The following is a 22681-nucleotide window of genomic DNA, read 5'->3' on the forward strand; positions in this document are numbered from 1 at the left end:
CCCCTGCCTCTCAAATTCTGTACAACAATGACAGAATTGCCAAGGAACTGGGTATTTCCATGTGGCTCTTCAATTAATTTTCTGATTACCCTTCATGCTAAGGCAGGGGGGAAGCTGAAGAGAGAGATGAAAAATGGGCCCCTTGGAAAGGATTCATGGGTAGCCGAGAAGGTAGTTGCAGACTGGGGATGCTCAAATATTTTGTTTTAAAAATTTCATCACAAGCTTTCTGCAGGGTAAGGGGTGATCAGATATACCCCTACTGGGTTTAACCAGTGTTGACATAGCAACTACAACATTTCAGACTATTTTGAAGCCGAAATATAATTGATCGATACATGTCTAATTTACATCACATGTCAGCTAAGTACAAAGAGGTTTGCCAACTTCTCAAAGAAGATCCAACAATCAAATCCCCTGCAGATTACACCTCGCATAATAAGAAGTTAAACAAAATCTAATTTTATGAGAGCTCATTATAGCAATAGATACATGATTTTTACATGCAATTGAGATAGACTTATGATTTTTAGGAATATTTTAGTTTTATGTTTATGCCCTAAATCATGTTTATCAATACTTAATTTTCAGTTGGATATATTATTTTTCTTATTTATATTGAGAGCCATAATTACTTCACATAGGTAATTGTTTTTTTAATTTAAATATCTATGAGAATAAAAGAAATTTTATTTTAATATAGGCTCCAAGAATGGAATTAAAAGATGAAACATTTTTAGTGGCCCTGATACAGTATTTATTTCTATGCATCATTTAAATAGTTTTATGTTTAATGTGTGGGATATTATGTAGTTTTACAGACACCTTCAGATTATTTTTAGATGTATGGAAGATAAAGAAATAAAGGAAAAAGAAAACAACCCATGAAAGATACACACGATAGTGGCAGAATAAGCTCATGCAAACTATCTTTAACAAATAAAATAAAAGTTAATCTACACCCAGACCTCCATGACAAAAGACTTCATGGACAGTCAACTAGAAATGGATGAGTTGGAGGAGGGGTATTGCAGTGCAATGTCAACTAACAATGAAATCAAGATACACATGTGCCAAACAAATTTAAACAAATTTCCCACTGAACACTCTATTTTTCACCATGGAAAAATTCTATGTCTATAGTGTTCACGGTATTTATAACCAGATTAACATTATCTGTATAGGCAAAGAGAGGTTGGGATTCACCAACAGAAACAAAGAACAATTTTTGATGCTTAAAAATCCCAAGATTTCTTCTACATATATAAATGATATAAATGAATCTGCCAGTGACACAAGGGAAAATTACAAGCATATAATCAGCCAGTATAACATTAGCATCTGCTAATGACTCTGTAAGGATCATTCCCACCTCCTTCCAGCCCCCTCAGTTCTAACTAAATACATGCAACTAGGACAGTAAGCCCTAGATTATTTTAAGCATAGAAAACAACAATAAAGCTAACACTTAATAGCACAGTATTGCTGGATGTGGTATATCTAAACAAGAGGTGTAGTAACGCAAGCTTGCGGAAATACCTAGAGGGGGCTCTGGTGATATGCCAATGCTCTGAAGCAAAGCTTCTGTCTCTCGTCGTTTGCGATCCAGATCGGAGTCATCTTGAACCGGCTCTTTCTTCTGCTGCATATCTGCCTAAAAGATTTGATACCAGCAAGGAAATTAGTGACGTAACTAAAGGGCAAGCTTTTCATAGATGAAGAAGAAAATGCCTGGAGCAAAGACCAGGCAGAGAAGTACATAGATATAATTATATGTGGAGGATGAAAACTACCCTAATGGCTCAGTTAATAACTGACAGGGGCTCTCTCTTTCGTTTGAGGATTTTCTCCAACCTCTATCACATGGGGTGAAAGTTTTCCAGGCTGGTAAGATGCTCAGAAGGGCACTTGCATCTAAGCCTGATGCCCCAAGTTTGAGTTCTAGAACCTGTATGGTAGAAAAGGTACCCACTTGTGTGCCCCACGAAACACGCACACACAAAACAAAATACAATACTTAGAAATAAAATGAGAAATTTCCTCTTGGGGTTTTGGAAGGAACCACCAAGGCAAATTATTTCTTAAAGGGGCTATTGTAAAAGTAAATCTTGTCTGTTTTGGCCTCTATGTTCCTGCTAGGACCCTGGTTCTGGTCAGCTACCTCTTAGTAATACTCAGATTACAGGAATATGAATTTCTGTAATCTATCTGAAAAGTAAAAAGGAAGGCTATTTATAGAAACTGGTAACTATAAATTTTACCATTTGTATTGGTGATAGAAGCTCATTATAGTGGAAGCCTGGTAATACATTATTGCCGTGGGTCTTTAAAAAAAAAAACAAAAAATACAAAACCAAAAACCAAAACAAACAAACAAACAAACTAGATTCAGATTTCCATGAGAGCCATTAACACATTACCTCAAAATACTTTCTAGGAAAACACAGTGCAAATAAAACAAAACAAAACTCTGCTTAGGAGTTTCTTTTATGAATTGTCTAGAACACAACCTGACAGAGACTCAAGTCAGATTTTATGCCTAGTTTGTGGTTTTTTTTTTTTTTTATAGGATTGTGACAAACTAAAACGGTAGCTATAAAAGGTCAAGGAACTTTAGTGCTTATCTCTCATCCCTCCTGACAGTCCTTCCTCTATCTGCCCTCTGATTCCTCACTCCATGTAACTCTTCATGTTTCATTATTACCCCCACTGTATCCTGTCTCCCTTCCTTTGAATCTGCCCCTTCCCCATAACCCCTAACTCATTGCCTGACTTCTATGGGTATCTCAAATGGAACACATATATGCAAAGACCCCCAAACATACAATCACTGGTATTTTCTGGGTCTGAGTCAGAATGATTGCCTCCAACTCCATCAATATACTTGATAATGTCATGATTTCTTTTTTTTTAAAAAAACAGATGAATAGCTTTCAATTGTAAAAATGTAGCTAATTTTCATTTTTCATTCATCAGCTGATACACATCTAGGATGTCTTGAGTTCCTGGCTATCCTGAATAGAGTAACACTGGACACGTGAGCTAATATCTCTGTAGTAGAATATAGAGTCTTTGGGACATGCGTCCAAGTGTAGTACAGCTGCGTCAGCTTTCTGAGAAAGCTTTCCACTGATCACACTACTTTTTCCAAGGCTAATAGGATCCTCAAAGAAGAGGGCGTGGAGAGATTACAAAGATACAGAAGTAATGGATGGCTACAGAGAAACGGTATTTTCCAGATCCAACAGAGAAGTTTCAAGTATAAAGTAATAGTGCTTATAACAACGTTCACAAAATGTGGGTAAGCTCTGGTAAACACACACACACACACACACACACATATGGCATGGGGTTGAAAGAGGGCATGATGTGTCTGTCACCTCTAGTGGAGGAGCTATCAGCTGCTGATAGCTCCTGAGAGATGGAGAGTCAGTTTTCTTTAAGAGTATGCTACCTGGTATGTAGACCATGCTTCAGTGGATGGCCACACACCCCAAAATATAAGGGAAACAAAAATAAGTTTAAAAGAAGGTAGCATGGGTCCTGGAGAAGATGATAAAATTGCATTGTGTGGAATTCTTAAGTCATTGGTTAAAAAAAATTTTTTTTTAATGGAACATGAGGAAAGGTATTCTAAATGGAATTGTGACTAAGGGTATTTGCCCAAATCCACACCAGGAGAATACTAGTATTTACTTCACAAGCAACCTTTATGTAAAGCTCTCTTGAAGCCTATCAAGCCAACTATCCTATTAATTATCAGGCATCTTTTAATCTTCATTGGTATTGGACATCCTAGTGGGTATATTGCCTCAATGAGCATAATTAATTTCTATGTACCAGAGACAGAATAATGCAGGGAGTTTTGGCTTGCCTCTGACAGTATCCTCCAACTTTATTATAAGACCAGTGTGTGTCTGTACGTAGCTCTGGGTTCAACACTATTCATCTTGGCCTTAAAGTGCACTTCCATTTGTGCAGTCTATCTGTCATTAGGGAGAGAACTGTCATTTGGGATCTAAATAGAGCTGAAGAGAGTCTTAAAGGATTCCAGCCTTTTCATGACAACACTCTCCATTCTTAAAAGGCAGTTCTGTCTCAGTCTGTGATGATGCTAAAACACACGCTCTTTTCCAATTGTGATATTTAAACAACTGGAGCATATCCCAATGCCATTGCGCACAACGAGCAACGGCGGGGCTGAGGAAAAAGACCATGAGAATGAGGCTCTCCAACCATGTTCACTTTTTATACAGTTACAAAGAAGGATGTGGTGGGGGAGGGAGAGATGAAAGAAAACAGATGTGCGACAGCTGCTGTTGAAATGCAGGTTAAGAAGAGCTTAAAGAAAGTAAGATACACCCTAGCATTGCTAGGAATAGCGTGGTATTTCAGAGACGAGCTTAGCCTTGCTGAACTCTCGGGTTTACTAAGAGCAGCACAGTTGTTCGGTTCACCACCAGGTGTTCATACGTGGGTCAGTTCCTGGGATAGAATACATAATAAAAATGTGTTTGATGAATGAATTAATATCTGACTTCAGCAGGCATTATTTTATGGTGAAAGTCTTTCTTAGGTTAATTTCTTTCAACTACATTCCATTTAGGGACCTCTTCCTTCACAACACTCCTGTGAAAAGGAGATATTTAGAAACCTAGAAACTCAGAGCTCACAAAAGCCATTTCTGTCAACAAAAATGTATTGAAGGAAGACAGTATCCATGGAAATGCTGGGTACTGGGGAAGACTTCACAGAGGAAATGAAAAGATCTGTCTAATCTTCCCCTTTTAAAGGAACTTGGGCATAGCAGACCAAACTTTCTGTCATAGGCGTCCTGTGGGAAAAGGTACAGCTCTGGCTTGGGGTTTGAGATTTATTCTGATTTTAAAAACGATGTGTCTTCAAGAAATATAACAGAGGCCAAATTATGTGTAAACATGGGCAACAGTCATTGTGCAAAAACCGTGTCCCCAAATGTTCACTTCCTCTGCACTGTGTGTATTCCACTCATTGTCTGCTTTGTTTTCCTTTACAAGATTAACTTTTTACATTTATTTATTTAGGTGTGTGGGGCTGCAGAGACGGGGTGGGCACATGTCACAGCATGGATGCAGAGGTCAGAGGAAAGCTTGCAGGAGTTGGTTCTCTTTTTCCACCAAGTGAAATCTGGGGCTCAAACTCAGGTGACCATGCTTGGTGACAAGTGCCCACACCTGCTGAGCCATCTCAGTCCCACACTTTTATTTGTTTGTTTGTTTATTTATTTATTTATGTGTATACCTCTATGTCTCTGTCTGGATCTGTCTCTCTATCTGGGTCTGTCTCTCTGACTCTGTGTGTGTGTGTGTGTGTGTGTGTGTGTGTGTGTGTATGCATGTGTATGTGTGTGTGAGTATGTGTGTGTGTGTTGTATGTGTGTTATATTGTGTATGTGTGTGTGATTGGGGGTGTGCCTGCAAATCACACAATTTGAGAACAGAGGTCAGAATGAAACTTTTGGAAGACAATCCTCTTTTTTTTTACCTTGTTGAGGTAGAGTCTCTCTTATAGTTTCTGGATGCTGTGTGCTCTGGGATACCACAGCAGGGTTTCTAGGTGGCTTCCAGAGATTGTCCTCAGGTTGTCTGGCTTGAGGATCAAGTGCATTTTGGCCTCGTCATCCCTCCAGCTCTATTTTTTGTTTTTGTTTTTTTGTTTTGTAATTCTTAAGAAACAAATCAACAAACTGGAATATATTGAGAGTAAGTGTTTGTCTAGTTTCCTAGGCTTACAAAATCTTGGAAAAGCTATCAATACCCAAAGCTGACCAGATCTGTACAGTTAGATAACCAGAGCTTATCAGAAACAAGCAAAATATCACTCAGCGCATTAAACAAAACAAAGTATAATCTCTTCAAAGAGACTGAGGCTAGTGACCTAGTGATAAACCTTACGATTCACTCCAGGATGAACTACAGAATCCTGCCATGTTTTAATGCCTCACCGTGGGCTGATTTAGCATTACTAGTAATTAAAGACCCAAAAGTTGCCTTTCCCAGCAAATGATATTTTTGTTTGTGAAGCATAATCACAGCTGAGGTCTAGAGAGGATTATCAGAGAAAGAAAATTTGCCAGCTGAGAGTTATCAATTCCTTTTCAAAGACAGTTCCTCATTCATTAGGGAGTAGGTGAGAGCCTCAGTCTGTCCCTGTTTCTAGCAATTCAGCCTAAGACCAAGGTCAGAGTAAAACTTCAGGGTGGCCCCCATTAAGTTCACCTCACTGCACTGAAGCCAAGTTCTCAGGAAATCGGGCCTGTCTCTTAAATGCTGGCCACTATAATTATTTTTAAATCAGATTTCAGCCATAATACTGCAGCCAAGAAAGCAACTGGCATCCAATCGAGCAGAAAGTGAGGGTTTTTTTTTTTTTCTGTGCAATTTTCTCCACTGTTTGGGATAATCTATCCAGGTGGCCCTAATTTCCTCTTCTCTTCATCATCATAGACAGGAAGCCACCCAGGTTTGCCCACCAAAGGGCACTTTGTTCCTTTTTAATTCTGAATCTATTTGCTTCATTTAAAATATGGGTCTAAATAAAGCTTAAATAACAACAAACTTAAATTCTTAAGCCAATTTCTAACTACTTTTAAACAACACAAAAGTCAGAACATCTTAGCTCAGGCATCAGGAATGGTGGCAGTCGATCGATGCAAGCGCTGCATAAATTTGAGGTCCGAGATTCCACAGGAATCTGCAGGATGGAGCACTTCATGATTTTATAACACCGAGATCAGCGTCTTCAGTACCTGCCTCAAACAGCTATCATGTCTAGTTTTTTTTTGTTGGGCATATACTATATGGAAAAACGTGTTAGACACAAAATTAAACAAACAAACAAACAAACAGTATCTATCTCTATTCCTGTAGATTCCTGTATTTAGAGGGGTCAGAGGTAGCTTTCCATGGTGAAGGACATCAGAGATGACAACAGAAAGATGTGTGGGTGTGCACAATTAATGAGCAGGTGAAGGATGCTATGAGAGAAATAGAGCAAACTTGCCATCAAGAAAGTGTGGTCCATAGAGGAATTGTACATACAGATCAAGCATCTCCAAGCTGAAATGCAAAATATTCCGATATCTCACAGAATGCCACACGGTAAAATTTTGTTTTTGAAAAAAAAGATTATTTTAAACATTACATAAAATATCTTTAGCCTACGTGTATAAAGTGTTTATGACGCAAATGAACTTCATGTATAAACTTACGTCTTCCAATATATTTCTAACTTGTACACATGCAGACATTTCCAGATCTGAAAAATAAAATCCAAAGCAGGAAATATTTTTGGTCTCAAGAGTGTCACCTGTAGGATATTTAAACTGGAGGTTACTCTGGCTGGAATGTGGTTTTTAGAGAGAAAAGAAGTGGAGAAGGAAAAAGGTTTGTTATACTTCTGCAGACCTTGATGATCCTTGTTAACTGTGGGAACGGAATGATGCCAAAGATCTGAGTCAGGATAAGCCAAGTTTGGTTCCCAGGACCCACATCCAGTGGCTCACAAACACCTCTAACTCTGGCTCCAGGGGGATTCTATACTACTGGTGTCTATAAGTGAAAGGATAAAAGCTCTCAAATGTACACACACACACACACACACACACACACACACTTTAAAAATAAACAAATCATTAAAGATATCATAAGCTCATGAGGGTATTCAGATTCTCAGATCCCATCCTGATCAAAGAATCTGTGTGCATCCATCTTATGGCCCCTCACTTCCTCATCACTGATCTCAGAAGCACAGTAGGAACTGTTTCTCACAGTGGTGGTTAATCTTGATTGGCATCTTGATGGAACTTATAATCACCTGAGAGAGACACAGGCATGTCAGTGAGGGTGTGTCCAGAGAGAAAAACCTGTGCCGAGTGTGTGTGGCACTACCCCATGATGGGCTGGTGTTTTAAGCTGAATCAAAAGGAGAATACAAATGGGGTACTACCATTCATCTCTCTCTGCCTAATTGTGGACATAGTGTGAGGAGATGCCTCATGCTTTTGTCACAGTGGAAGCAGCATTTGCCAACTGGAAGCAAACAATCCCTTCTTCCTTAAGTAGCCTTTGTCAGGTACTTGGTCACAACAATGAGAAGGGCTATTAGGATTCACTGACCCATTTCTCTCTACTAGCTTTTGGAATTTATACAGAACTCTGTCAGGAAGACAAGTACCCAGAGGTTCATGCTAAAGGCATTCTGCGAAGCCAGAACCAAGTTTCTGAGCCACATACAATGCAAAAGCCGCTGTACATAAGCAGGCTTAATACCGTCTGTCTGATGACACTCACTGCTCAAAACAAACAGAGCCAGACTGTCTGCAAAGGATATTTAAACAGGGACTGACGGCTCCATGGGGATAGTGGTTTTAATGAGATGTCACCCATATTGTCAGGCTTGAATACTTGCTCATCAGTTGATGACATTGTTTGGGGAGGCATAGGGGTATGGTCTTGCTGGAGGAAGTGTGTCATTACAGGTGGGCTTTGAGGTTTCAAAAGCCTCCACCAACCCTGAGAGCTGAGAGCTATCACCTTTTCCTGTTGCCCTGTTCCCTCCCCACCTGCCATGATGGTGATGGGCTCTTATATCTCTGGAAATGTAAGCCCCTAGTAAACTCTTGTATAAGTAGCCCAATTGTCTTAAGTTCAATCACTAGGACCCACATGGTGGAAGGAGTGGAGGAGTTCCATGCATTTACTGTAGCTCCGACCTAGTCACTCACCAAATAAACAAATGGTTGTTTTTTTTTGTTTTTTTTTTTTTTAATTTTAAACAGATGTTTAAATGATACAAAGGAAAGACCTTCCTGACGGATGACAGATTGTCCAGAGAGGATATTTAAAGCCAAGGCATTCTTAAAAAACACAATATAGCCAGGGCAACCCAAAATTGAGCACTGCTTATTTGAACCTTCTGAATGGAACTGAAGATCAGAGTGAAGGACTCTGAATTGCTCCTGTGACTTTGAGCTGCCCTGTCAGTTAAGGAATTAAGAGAGTAAGACCTTCTGTAGCTCAGATTCTAGAGGCATATGGAGGCCAGAAGCACTACCTGCCTCCTGGGCTCCAGGAGCAATCTTTACTGTGCAGGAGGTGAGACCTTTACTTTGCAAAACTGCTTGGTGTGCCAGTAATAATAATTAAAAAAAATAATAATGATGATGATGATAAATCATATTTTTAATTAATACTAAATGAATAAATAAATAAACGCTAGCCTTGATATGCTTGTTGGTCCACAATTCTCCCAAAACATATAAAATGAAAATGATGGAACAGACAGACTAATTTGGAACAAGATTTCTTATATCACATCATTCTTCATAGTAATTCCATGAAATTCAATTTGGATGTTAGAATGTCAGTTTAAAAGGAAACCCATTATTAGCAAGGAATAGCAGGTGCTTTAAAGATACAGTAACTGTTGACGTTTGAGAGAAGGGAAACATAATTACCTAATGCTTTTTTGGGCTTCCAGTACAAATGAATAGCCATCCATGTCAGTTCTCACCTCTATTTCACTCACAACCTGCATACATAACAGCAAAGATCTTGCAGGGAAAGCCATTATGCAGAAGATCAAGGACAAACACACTATCACATCAATCAAAGTCTAAGGCATGGAGAGGTGGGAGAGGCCAGAAGGCTAAACTGCAACTGAAATTATGTCTTTCTTTGTTGGAAATTAATAAACCTTGTAAATCTGCTATTTTACTTTCTTAAATTTGTAGAATGAAGCAGCATCTATTTAGATCACGAGGCACCAAAGTACACTTTTTTTTTTCTGAAAAAAAAATAAATAAATAAAAACCTCTGTGAGGAGAAGTTCTGGTTTCTCTTATTGCAGGAACATCATGCTGTACAAAGATTTCTTTCTAGAAAACTATTGATCTTTGCCATCTGGTTTTTGTTCATCAAATGCACCATTTCTAAACTGTCACAGCAAATTGGAGAATAAAAGAATAAATCACTTCTTGGATTGAGGTGGGAGAAGAAGATATATGACAGACAGGCTTTGGATTTGGGGTTAAGAGTCTTTGACCTCTGAGTTTACCAGGAGAAAAGCTGTCCTGCCTCTGGGTCCTTGCTGTGTGGTGACATTAAGAAGGGCTACATCAGAAGGTCTCTAAAAGCCCCTAATGCCATAACAGCTGACACTATTCTATGCTATGCATTCACCTTCCTGCCTTAACTCACTTCCCCGGCCATGGATTTTTATCGACCAGCAGAAGTGCACTGCGTGTAGGATTAACCTGAAATCCGCTGGCCCTGTTCTCTATTTTGTCTTCTAAAATAATTGTAGTGGTAGTTTCTTACAAAAATAAGTACATAAAAATTAGTACAGAGGAATTTTTTTTCCTTAAAACTAATACAAGTATAAACTATATCTTAGGTTCCAGGCAGCTGGAGAGAAGGGCATCCTAATCCTAGAGGTTCCATAAAGTAAACAAATCATTGTTCCCAATGTCAGGCGAGGAGAACAAATCCCAGAACGATTAAAGAACAGCCACTAGCAGAGGGATCACAGTCCACTTCCAGAATTCCATTTAAATCTAGAGTGAACCTAGGCTTGGGGACTTTTGAGCCATGCACCATGCACTGCTTGGGTCATGCCTGACATCACTTACTTTGTAGAAATGAACTTTCTCTTCAGAGTGTGTAGATATGTGCGCACATTGTATTCAGATTTCATGAGAATTCTCACAGGAGGTCCTGCTTGCCCGTGTAACTGGTTCCTCAGACCCCAGTGATCCTTTTACCCCACAGAAACCCAATTTCAGCCTCACCTCTTTCTTTTTCCTCTCCTCTTCCTTCCGCTTCTTCTCCTCTCTTATCTGCGCTAAGCGCTGCTTTTTGCGCTCCAGTTCAGCTTTTAGGTCGCTCTTGTCAGACATATTTGCTTCCTTGGAGAAAAAAAAGAGAGGGAGAGAAAGTGAGAGTCTACGTAATTTTACTTGTATTATCATTACAGAATCACTCAAAAGAAAATGCAGCTTGCAAATGTGACTTGGGGGCAATAATAAGTTGTGAATCATTGTTAGTCCGTGTTGAAGAATCAGAAAAAAAAGAACTTAGGTTTGCTCTAGCATAGTGTGATTCTGTTCCTATTATGCATCCTTAAGTGACTAAAGAAATTCGATGTCATCTGGGTTGAAAAAGCGTATCAACTGACTTCTAGGGAAGCATCGTGTTTTCCGTACAAGTTTCTTCACAGATAAACAAAAGGAGAGAAGGTTGAAAAAGAAGCCTCATGATGACTTTGAGTTTAGATGCTAATGGAGCAATTCATCTCCATGCTGCACAAAGAAAATAGGCTGTCAGGAACCCTAGAGTGTGCCCCGCTCAGATTTCTATGGACTGGATAAACAGTCCTCCAAGGAGCGTAGGGAAATTTCATTTTGCCTACCATTACATGCCTCTCGGAAGACAGCTGCTGAAGACCCAACGTGCTAATCTTTTTTTCCCTCTAAACTCCTCCCAATCTGTCACACTTAATTTCATCTCCCAAATAACACTATTTCTATAAACGTTCATTTGCATACTGAGTGCAATAGTCTTATTTTGGTACTGACCTCACTCAAAGTAAAGGGCGTTGATGTACACACGAAATAGGAGCCAACTCTGTTGAATTCTGAGGAAAATTCATCCAAATAAGGCTTAATTTTATTTATCACTTAAAAAAGAAACCTTATTTTATGTGTATGATTATTTTGCCTGCATGCATGTATGTATACCAGAGGCATTCATTGAGTCTGCAGAGGTTAAAAGAGTACCCTCTTTTGAATTCTCTGGATCTAAAGTTTCAGGTGATAGTGAACCATGTGGGTACTGGGACTCGAACCTGGGTCCTCTGTGTTACCAGCAAATATCCTTACTGCTAAGCAGTCTCTCCAGCCCTGAGGCTTAACCTTAACGTTATCATGGCAGTGTTTATGCTAATGGGACCAAAGCATTTTCAAATACAAGAAATTTGGAGAGGACTGTTATTAGTTACCAATGATCATACACTCTTCCGTCCTGGAAACAAGCAAGGGGGAAACCCATAGAAATGAAGGCTGTCCAGCCACTGCATGGAGGAAACCAAATTCAAACTTTTATGTACTATGATCCCACTCTATACATCCAAGCCCTGAAGTTTAACCTCAAAGAAATGCCCACCAAGCCAGGCAGTGGTAGTGCACACCTTTAATCTGGCCAGCACTTGGGAGGCAGAAGCAGTTGGATTTCTGAGTTCGAGGCCAGCCTGGTCTACAGAGTGAGTTCCAGGACAGCCAGGACTACACAGAAAAACCCTGTCTCAAAAAACAATCAAACAAACAAACAAAACAAAACAACAACAACAACAACAACAACAAAATGCCCACCAAAATAAATGAATACATAGCAACGATCTGGGAGACTAAATCACAGTGAGTGCAGTGGAGTTAGTAGAACTTGAACTTGAGGAATCCAGACAGAGAACAATAAACTTCAGTTGAAAGTGTGTATGTGCATAGAGGTGAAGCCTGAGAAGAGCAGAAAAAAAAAAATGACTTCTATTTGATAGAAGTGGGAGACAACCAATCACAGCAGCTTTCTGAAATGGAAGGGGACAAAGTAAAAATGGAAGTTGCTCAACCCTATATTTGTCCCTGCCTGTATGACAATAGGAGCAGACACTAGAAATTAGGCACACTGCCGGGAGACTGCTGCCAGCATCGAGCCGATTCCCTGCACCTGCACTGGGAAGGAAGTGGAATTAGGGTCAACAATGGGATTGTGTCGCGTGCATAGCCAGAGGACGGAGTTCTTCAATCCTTCAAGGGGGATTGAGGGATATGGAAGGAAAAGTGAAATATTCTACAACAATTTAGCTTCGAGAGAGCAAAGAAGATGGCACAGAGAACGGAAGGAGAAGTCCAGAAGAGAAACAAATAATAGAAAAGTTTAATCTGTACACAACAGCTAGCAACCTTCGAGCACACCGGTATTTGGCCGTTGATGATTAGAAATCATAGCCACACAGCCGATACATCAAAATATCAAAAGGCAGGCCAGGGGCTAAAGCTCCGGAATAAAGCTTGAAGCCCTTCACCTGCAGACGACTTTAAATCTGAGTCCCAAATCCATAGGCATGTAGATAGCCCAAGAAGAACAGACAGGAAGTACCTGCTCAAGGGAGCCTGATAGTCACACTAGCTCTACCTGATAGTTGGTGAGGTTTAGACCATGGATCTAAATGGTTACATGTTTTGATCTTTACTCTCTCCTTTCTTTGTTGGGAATGTGACAGAATTAACAAAAATTCATCGGTAAAATACTGGTGACTAACACGATTCAGCCCCACGATGTGAGACGTCTGGCAGGGGTAAAACTGATGGTGTTACTTACAAAAGCTGTCTGAGAAGCTACCACGCTCTTAGCCGGTGGAGACTGATCTATTGCATTCGATGCAGCTGAAATTTTTCTATGGTTACAGTATAATACATAAATATGAAAATCACTGTTTGAGCAATAACCATGTTGTCCTAAGCTGAAAGCAGACAAAGGAAAATTCTAGGTCATTCAGTTTTCCCCTTTTTCCATCTCTCCCCAATTATTTCCTATGTTCTGTCAAAATCACCTAGCACCACTTTAGCTACGTATGACCATCATCTGAAATAAATCACACTCCAAAAACATCTTATATTGGTTAGGATGTTTTTCTTTATTTTCTTCTTTATCAACTTCTTGTATACAATGTACACACATACACACATATACATATATACACGCACACACATACACACATGTACATACATACACACACATATACACATAATACATTCTGATTACTCTCATCGACCATCTTTCCTTATCTCTCTCCCACCCTATGTCAGCAACTCTTCTTCCTCCTGACAAAGCTCTTACCTCCAAGCCACTGATTTAACTAGGGTTGTCTGTGTGAACCAAGAGTTTGCCATTATCTGATGGGCTCACCAGTACATACACAACTGAAGACATTGACTGTCCCTCCTTTAGAATCCAGGAGTAACCAACAGTTCGATGTGGAGGCATAGGACGCCCCATGAGCTATTCACAATACATAACAGACTATCAGCAAGTTCAGGCCACCACAGCTGCAAAGCTTAACCACAGGAAGAATCAGCTTGTCTTCTGAGCAAGATACAAGGTTAAGGAAGCAGCCCAGAGCAGGTAGACAGATGGATATGTCTGCCAGCACTAATTACTAACGATAGTATTCTAAGCCATAGAACAAAAGACAACCCAAAAAGCACCAAGGAGACTTTAAGAGAAAGTGAATTACGGAGACAGGTATGAAAGCTTCATCTTTCTAAGTGTAGGCTAGCCACACCGCGGAAGGACTCAACTCCAGAGGGCCTAACTCTATCGATGTTTGGATCCATTCCAAACTAGACACTTAGTATCAACCCCCAGGGGAATAAGAAACCTCAACAGAGTGCCTCATAAAGGGTTTGGAAAATGAATGGGCTCTCACACATTGTGTAATGTCTTCCTTACACAGTAGCTTAAATGTAGTGTCAGCACTGACCTCTCTACAGGACTTCTGAGGGGCTTTGTCAGCCCCACCTTCTGTATCTCCCTGCACATCAAACAGAGCATCAGGGGGTAGGCTGAGACACAAAATTTGAGGTATGTGAGTTAAAGAGCCCCATGGTGATTCTGACACTCTCGTCCATGGAGTCACCCATGCTAACTAATGCCTACTTCACACACTTGAAAAGATTGTTTTTTCCACTTAGGATGGCAAAAGGTCGGGAAGACAGATCATACACATCTCCGAGGACGGGCTTTTCCCTGTCTAATCATAGCATATCCTCTCACCCATTATCCAATTCACTGCTTGCCTCCACTGGGCTTAGGGCCAACTAACTGCAGCTGAATTATACACACTCAGCTCCATCCATTCTAGGATCGGTCGATGCACACCCCCCACCCCCCGTGCCTGCTCTGCTCGCCATAGCAGAGTTCCATTCCCTCACCTCATTTCACCCCATGTCTCTCATGCCATCCTCCTTTTCCTTGTGTCCATTGCCAAACGCAGCCTTCCCATAATTCCTCCGCCTCCCACCTCTCCTCGTGCACCCCCACACCTTCCAATTTTTATATGATGGATCGCAAGCTGGCATCACCTTTTTCTGTTTCTTCCTCTACCTAATGACACTGACTCCAAAACAGAGAGTTTAAAGTTCAGATCATCTTCTCCATGTGGTTTGGATTCCAAACATCAATCACCAACCAGGCTGATGGTTTTCAGATTCCAACTGTCTCTGATGCCTGTTTTGTTCCTTGGTCTATTCTTGAGCTCCTGCCTCATGCTAACTATCATGGTAGTTACACACACACACACACACACACACACACACACACACACACACACACACAAACTCAGTTCCACTCACAGGGTTTACAAACCCAGGTTTGATCACTTTAGCTCCTGTTTGTTTATGGTCAAGGCAAACTACCATGCTTTTGATCTCAATTAATGCCCCAGTGTAAGCAAAGATCTCATAACAGTACCTGACAGATATTAAACGCTCACGGGAGTTTGTTTCTCTTCTACCAACACTCCTTTACCTCCACCCCTGCCCTGGATAGTTTATGTCAACTTGACACAAGCTAAACTTCAATTAAGAAAATGCCTCCACAAGATCTGCCAGTGGGAAAGTTGCAGGGGAATTTTTAAAATTAGTTATTGATGGGGGAGGGCCCAGCCCAGATGGTGGGTAGTGCCACCCCTGGGCTGGTAGTCCTGAGTCCTGTAAGAAGGCAGGCTGAGCAAATCATGATGAGCAACCAAGTAAGCAGCACCCCTCCATGGCCTCTGCATCATCTCCTACTTTTAGGTTCTCACTCTCACTTCCTTTGCTGATGAACAGTGCTGCAGGGAAGTGTAAGCCAAACAGACCCTCTCCTCCCCAGTTACTTTGGCCATGGTGTTTGATCACAACCGTAGTCCCTCAAACTAAAACATCCACTTCTTTTTATTTCTATTTTTATCAATTATTAGGAGTATTAACTTTCATGAGAATCCTAGCTCACACCCCTAGTTCCACTCTACTTCATCATTCAGAGATTCCAACAATCACTGTCAGAAGAATAGGTATACACCTTACAGGCATAGCACGTTACTGATTTAATATCAGAAGCCCAGGAGCCAGGAACGTCAATCCGTGTACTTGAAAGACTGAGCCAATTAGGGAGGGGAGGGCCGGACGGAAAGACCTCCACCTACAAGAGTTTACAAATGAAGGAGAAGCAAAAGAATTGGTGAGAGGTGTGACACCAAGAAAAATCTGTTTTAAAAGTTAAATGCATTAAATGCAGTGACTTAATCAATTCCTCTGTGAACATAGGAATCATGTAACAACAAGGGCAGACATCCTACTCTGTGTCACCCATTTGACCCCAAGGAGGGTGAGCTTCAACAGAGGACAGAATGGGAGAAGAGGGAAAGAGGAAATGAGAAAGTGAAAAGAAAAAAAAAAAGATAAAGCCCAAGGCAAGAAGGAAAGCACAGTCAAGGTCATGACTTCCCAAACTCCCCGGCCATCACCTGCACCATTCTTATGTCTATCCATACCCTCGGGGAAATGGTACCCTCGGGAAATGCAAACCTTCAGCATGCAGGACCCTCGGGGAAATGCAAACCTTCAGCATGCAGGAATATGACCCAACACCTTTACGTTCCCATTTGTTCAAGTCCTTATGGTTCATTCCCACTTAGAACCAAGAGTCTGCAGGAGAAGCCACAGGATTAGCTCCGTTTACACAGCTGCCCAGTAACAGCCCCTCCCAAGGCTGAGCTTCTGAACAATAAAGGATCTCTATTTCCTTTGGCTGTCTAGGTTGGCAGCAGCTGGAGATTCCGTTTCTAATGCTGGCCTCCGCGAATGTATTTTTAAGCTTAAGGTTGGAATTCTATAAGGCTTAAGTCATGCCTAGCTGTTGCCAGATGCATTGAAAAAACACACAGCAGTAAGTTCTCCTTTCCTGCCTGAAAACAGTTGCCCTCCTTAGCTCCTCACTATCAGGCATTGGACTTTCCATCTGCCACAGGGTATGTGTAAGAAATCTGATCACTGACAGGCTTATTGCACCTGCCTGGCTTCTCGTGAAGTACAGCTCAGCCTACTCATGTGGGAAACCAAGCGATGATACCAGCCACAAACATTAAGCCATTTTCACATCTACATTTCACAGTAAAACAATAGAAAACAAACGTATCTCAGGTAAGAGTGGACTTAAAAGATTTACAAAGGATGTTTAGTATTTTTGGAGTACCTGTAGCACCGAACAAGGATGTCAGAGCCTTGCACGTGAGAGGCAAGTGCTCTACCATGGAGCTAAATCCCCAGCATCATTTCCAAAACTGAGTGTGTGTTTGCACACGCATGTATAATATCTATGGCCATTCCTTAAATACTACCCATTTTTTTTTCAGATACCAGCCTGGAATTCATCAAGTATGTTTGGCTGGCTAGGCAGTGAGCCCCAGGGATCAGCCTGTCTCTACTGCTTGAGTTCTGGGATTACAGACACATGTCACAATGCCTAGCCTTTGGTTGGTTGTGGTATTTTTTTCAGTGTGGATTCAGGAAATTAATCTCAGGTCTCCAAGGCAAGTTCTTTATCAATCAAGCTGCCTCTCTAGATCATTTCTAAATTCTTGCACCCAACCAGTAGACTGTGAGAATACTGAAGATATTTATCTCATGATCCGACAGTATCCAGGTCTAGTGATACTGTACAGGAGAAGTTCTCAAACATTTTATTGGATGTACCTGCTTATACCCTCCTTATAAAAATGGTCCTATAAAATATCAAGTACCTTAACAGCCTTTGGTTATTTTGCTCATATCTATTAACATGAACCATGTTAGCAATTAAAGCTAATAAAATGTAAATCTGCTTAATAATTAATTTTAGAATAATAAATGCAACATTTTTATTTTTAAAATGTTGTCTTCTAAGACAAAAACATTAAAAAGAATGGAACATTTTTACATTTTTCAGATATCTTTTAAATATCTAAATAAAATGCGGGTAATTTCTCCTAGTTGTGTCTCTGCAGGCTGTTGTGACCTGGTGTTTTAGTTGAAGCCTATGAAGAAAATCTGGCCTCTCATAGATATGCAGTCTGAGAAAGAAGGACTCAAGTAATTTCTTCAGGTAATTGTGAGCTTTCTTTGATTTTACACCAAAAGTCAACATCTAGCACAGTTCCTTGAAGGTTAGCTGCAATGCACATATAAATCACATCAACCAAGAAACACTGTGTGCCCTGAACTTTTCTTATACTCAAGTTCACAGATCTATCTTACACTTTGAATGAATCTTTTAGCAATGTGTGATTTAATTTTTTAATGTCGTATAATGGTTATCTGGGGAAAAACTCAATAAATGGAGAATAGTGAATTTTGCAAACTTTCCCAACTGTTGACATACTTCATTATGGAATATCCAAGAATCCAAACTAAAGACTGTTACTACCAATGCCTTCATAAAACTTTCCAGGTATTGTAAAACTTTCAAGTTCATGGTTGTGGCAGGTCAAAGCTCCCTCAAGTTTATTGTGTACTTAATACAATTTTATTATTAAAATTTTATCAAATTTTATCATTAGCAAAACATTATAGACAGCTGCACTCTCCTAGAGACAAGCTCAGGAACGGACCTTTTAGAAAAATATCTCTCCAAATCACGCTCTTGCCCACGCCATGTCTGTCTCCCTTTGCCAGGCAAGAGCTTTAACACTGAGCACCAAGAATGTCTTGGCCCTTCCCTGAGGTACCCATGTAAGAAAAAAAAATCATATCTAGTTCTATGAGAACTTTTCCTCAAGGACCTCATTTTCTCTAACTACTGTTCTGTGTACTGTGTTCTGAGCTCACATTTTTTTCCCATTATTTCTAAATCATTTTGGTTTGTTGAATTTTTGAAGGCCCAAATTCATAGTCTGTCAGGTGCTGTTTCAAAGCAAAAAGAAATTATATTTATTGGGGGAAAAGCAATATTTTGGACTCACAATTCTAACTATCACAATGATTTTTCTTATGACAACCACTAAACGTTGGTAGGCAACAGCTAAGTTTTGCATTTTCTTTGCCACGTAATGGTATTTTTTCCAAAAAGGGAATGTTCAGGAATGTCTGACTTGTGCTTATGAAGACCAGTCTTAAGCACACTTCGGTTTCTTTTCAAGCTGTGATTACATAGCAATGGTGTTTGCTGCCATCACTAGCTGTGTGGTGCCCCTGCCTTGAGTCATACTTAGGCACCAGCAATTAAACTCAAGATTTCTTTCATCTGCTTTGCAAATAACATTACAATGAAAAAAAATGACAGTTATTTATCTTAGTGTTTATTTAGTTATTATGAAGATAGCTTTGACACTTATAATATTAAGTATGTGTTGGAGCCTGAAAAAAAATCTCCAAGCTGCACTCTTATTCAACCTGCTTCTAATAACATGGAGTTGATTCTAAAGCTTGCAGAGACATTCACTTAATAAAAATGTCACTATATGAGTTATAATCCAAAAGAACAAACTTGAGCTCTTTGTTTTAAAAATAAACAAGTAAGTGAAAGATACAGTAGATAACAATGAAACATCGAAATAAGATTGGGTACAGGAATTATACAACAGAAGACAGTATAGAAGTTCCAGGAAGATTTATGACCTGGAACACACAGAGTGATGAATAATAGAAAGGGAGAATGAGGCCTTGAGAAAAACTTCCTATAGAACTGCATGTGAAAGATGTCTCATTTGCTACTAAGGCAAGAGGTAAGGAATACAAACCAGGAAGCCGTTTCATGGGCTGGGGATGTAGCTCCATGGTAGAGCTCTTGTCTACTTGAACAAGTTCTGGTAGCCACTCCAAATATCTAAACAAAGACTTTTCTGTGTCCCCATTCACTGTCTTCCCTCAGCACATGCACGCACACGTTAAGCCGAAGAAAAGCCTTCTTAAAAGGCTTTTGGAGTGAACACTATTTGGTCTACACTCAGTTCAATCTTCCTACCATTCAATACCACCTCCTCATGGCAGAACATGTGAATTGCAATTACAGCCTTTGCCTGTGAGATTTGCAAGCACAGCATGAAAACCAGTATTCCGTGGTCTTCAGGACTATATGAGTTTTATCTACCTAGGAAGAATCTATCTTCTTCAACAGACAACTGTTTCATCTCTACATAGACACAAAATTTGAACATCTATATTGTTTCTATGTATCTTTCAACTGTATTCATAGAAGTTCTTAACTACGAAGTGAGTCAATATTTTCAAAGTAAGCCTTTTCTTTGTTCACAATGAATTTCTGAGATATGTTTATGACTGTCACGCCTGTGGGCTATCACTAGTCCTTTTTTCTTTGCTTCCTGATTCTGAGCAGCCAAATTGCCTGCTTAAGATGAAATTTGAGCATTGGAAATTGCAGTACATTAGACAGGATAGACTCAAGCACTCAGCCCAGAGGCCCATTATACTAGAGAACAAAATCAATCCATAGGGAATCTGTCCTCATCCAGTTAACAGAGTCTGGATGAGAGCTCTTCAATCTTAAAGGACCCGAAAGCCATTGTTATCATTGCCAAAAAGTTGAAAAATATCAGTCTCATTTCTGACCCCTATGGTGCATTTCATTAACTTAGAGATTCAGCATGATTCTCATTGAAAAAAGGAATTGTCTCTCAATTAAGAGAATCAGCCATTTAGGTCTTAGAGTATTTCCCCTCAGGAAATGCTCAGATGATATCAAGAGTCCTTAGAAAATGCGAATTTCAAGTAGAATCTTTGAATGCCTACAAAAGCAGAGCAGAGATAGAACAGTTGGACAACTATAGGGAAGTATTGTGGAATTGTATCTATCAAAATTAGGGCAAAAAAGGAATGAGAAAGTGGAACCTCAAGTGAGGGCATGGGAGCCCTGTAGGGAATGTCAATAGGAAAACCAGCAGGAAGAGAGACAAAACACTTACAGAGAATTCTTGGATCAAAACATCTGAGAAGGATGAGGCATCTTCTTTGGTTAACTATTGGGCCAGGTAACAAGAAGCCATGCACTTTACATAAAAAGAAAGTATCTTTCTAATTCTAGAGATGCTAAAGTTTGTCTGTATAAATAAAACATTTTTTCAACCTAAGCTCTCTCAAGAAACAGCTGAAAAGGTGCAGGCAGCATCTCCACAAACCATGATGTAAGCTTCATTTGGAACTGACATGTTAGCTCCTCATCACCACACCAGACCTACAGTAGGCATCCAAAACACACATGTCATGTCAAGTAGACAAGGTGGTTCTTGTCTATTGGCTTCTATGTGGTTTTCTTTTGTGGTACTGGTTGATACCATTAGCTGAAAGCCTACTAGCCGGAAACAAACTCTTAACATCCATGGCTTTCTTTGCATGCATAATAAAGCATTTCTGATAATCGGCTAGTCATGAATAAAACTACTGTGGATGTTACAGACTTTTCAGAGCTCTCTGACCCTCAGACCCCAACCTTGTTTCTAGACAATTACGACAACACATGTGGGCTTCCTTTTGCCATTACTGGAAATTTCCTTGAGCTCTTCTGCTTTTGGCCAGGTGGTTACAGTTGTAAAGTTTATTGTGTGGGACTTCCTCTTTCAAGCAATCCTACCCAAATATTTAATAAATCTTCTTACACAATGTTGCCATGTCCTATTTTTCTACATCCCTTGATCAGCCTCCAAATCCTCACGCTCGCCATACCCCACAGGCATGTTTCAACAGTACTCCAAATTTTACTATGTAAAATTAGCCATCTTGCCATCCCTTATTCAGATCCATTCACATCACCATTAATAATCTCCATCATTGCTCTTCTAGTGGTCCCTATACTCTTTTTATCTTGTATTCTTTCTTAATTAACCTTGTTCCTCATTGGGACCCCTCCACAATGGGTATGTGATCTTTTAGTCACCCAAATCTGATGAATACTCATTACAACACATCTCCAGTACACTCTCTTCCCCCCCATCTCTTCATCCATAGACTTCTACTTTCCAGTTCTTGTTCTGACGTCACATAACAAACCATTCCATGCCTTTATCACTTGGCAAATTTCAAAAACATTTTGCTCATCCCTCATTCTTCAATAACTCCCATTTGCCTTTTGCATCTCAACTCAGTGAGACCCTCAAGAAGGCTTTTGTGAGCCATCAAATGTGGGAGAAGAAAAATATCGTTTTCTTCTATCTACCTTTCATTCACTGTCTGGGGACCCTATAACAAACAACAGATTAACAATGCAAAATTATAGTTTTATTTATATAAGTTTTACATGGTACAGGAGGCTTCTGCCCTTCTATGGGGCTGAAGACACCAATAAATTGTTAAACTTGTGTTTTTAATAGACATTTGATGAAGAATAGAGTCCTAGTCCTGGCGGGATGAGTCAGCTGGTGAGCAAGTTTGCTGCCAAGCTAGACAATCTGAGTTCCAGAACCACAGGCTGGAAGGGATTACCTGACTCCCCTTCCCACTACCCACAAACACAGTGGCATGCACATCCACTCACACATATAAACAAACAAACAAATGTAATTATGTATTTTTTAAATGGTATAACCAAAGGGAAATAAATTAGACTCATTGTTTAGGTTC

The 22681-nt window shown here is 40.0% G+C and overlaps 1 protein-coding gene across 6 annotated transcripts in view; it reads right to left on the reverse strand.

Moving 5' to 3' along the window:
* Dync1i1 (dynein cytoplasmic 1 intermediate chain 1) overlaps positions 1 to 22681 on the reverse strand; it is a 302775-nt gene that overhangs the window by 260797 nt on the left and 19297 nt on the right. For all 6 annotated transcript variants that reach the window (XM_034519246.2, XM_034519242.1, XM_034519247.2 and 3 more), the window contains exons 2-3: positions 10829 to 10945; positions 1540 to 1654 (exon numbers count right to left, since the gene is read on the reverse strand). In XM_034519246.2, coding sequence (XP_034375137.1) covers positions 1540 to 1654; positions 10829 to 10936 — 223 coding nt within the window. In that variant the 5' untranslated portion in view covers positions 10937 to 10945. The remainder of the gene's footprint in view (positions 1 to 1539; positions 1655 to 10828; positions 10946 to 22681) is intronic.

The sequence above is a fragment of the Arvicanthis niloticus genome, chromosome 15 (genome assembly GCF_011762505.2).
Source record: "Arvicanthis niloticus isolate mArvNil1 chromosome 15, mArvNil1.pat.X, whole genome shotgun sequence".
Classification (NCBI taxonomy): Eukaryota; Metazoa; Chordata; class Mammalia; order Rodentia; family Muridae; genus Arvicanthis; species Arvicanthis niloticus.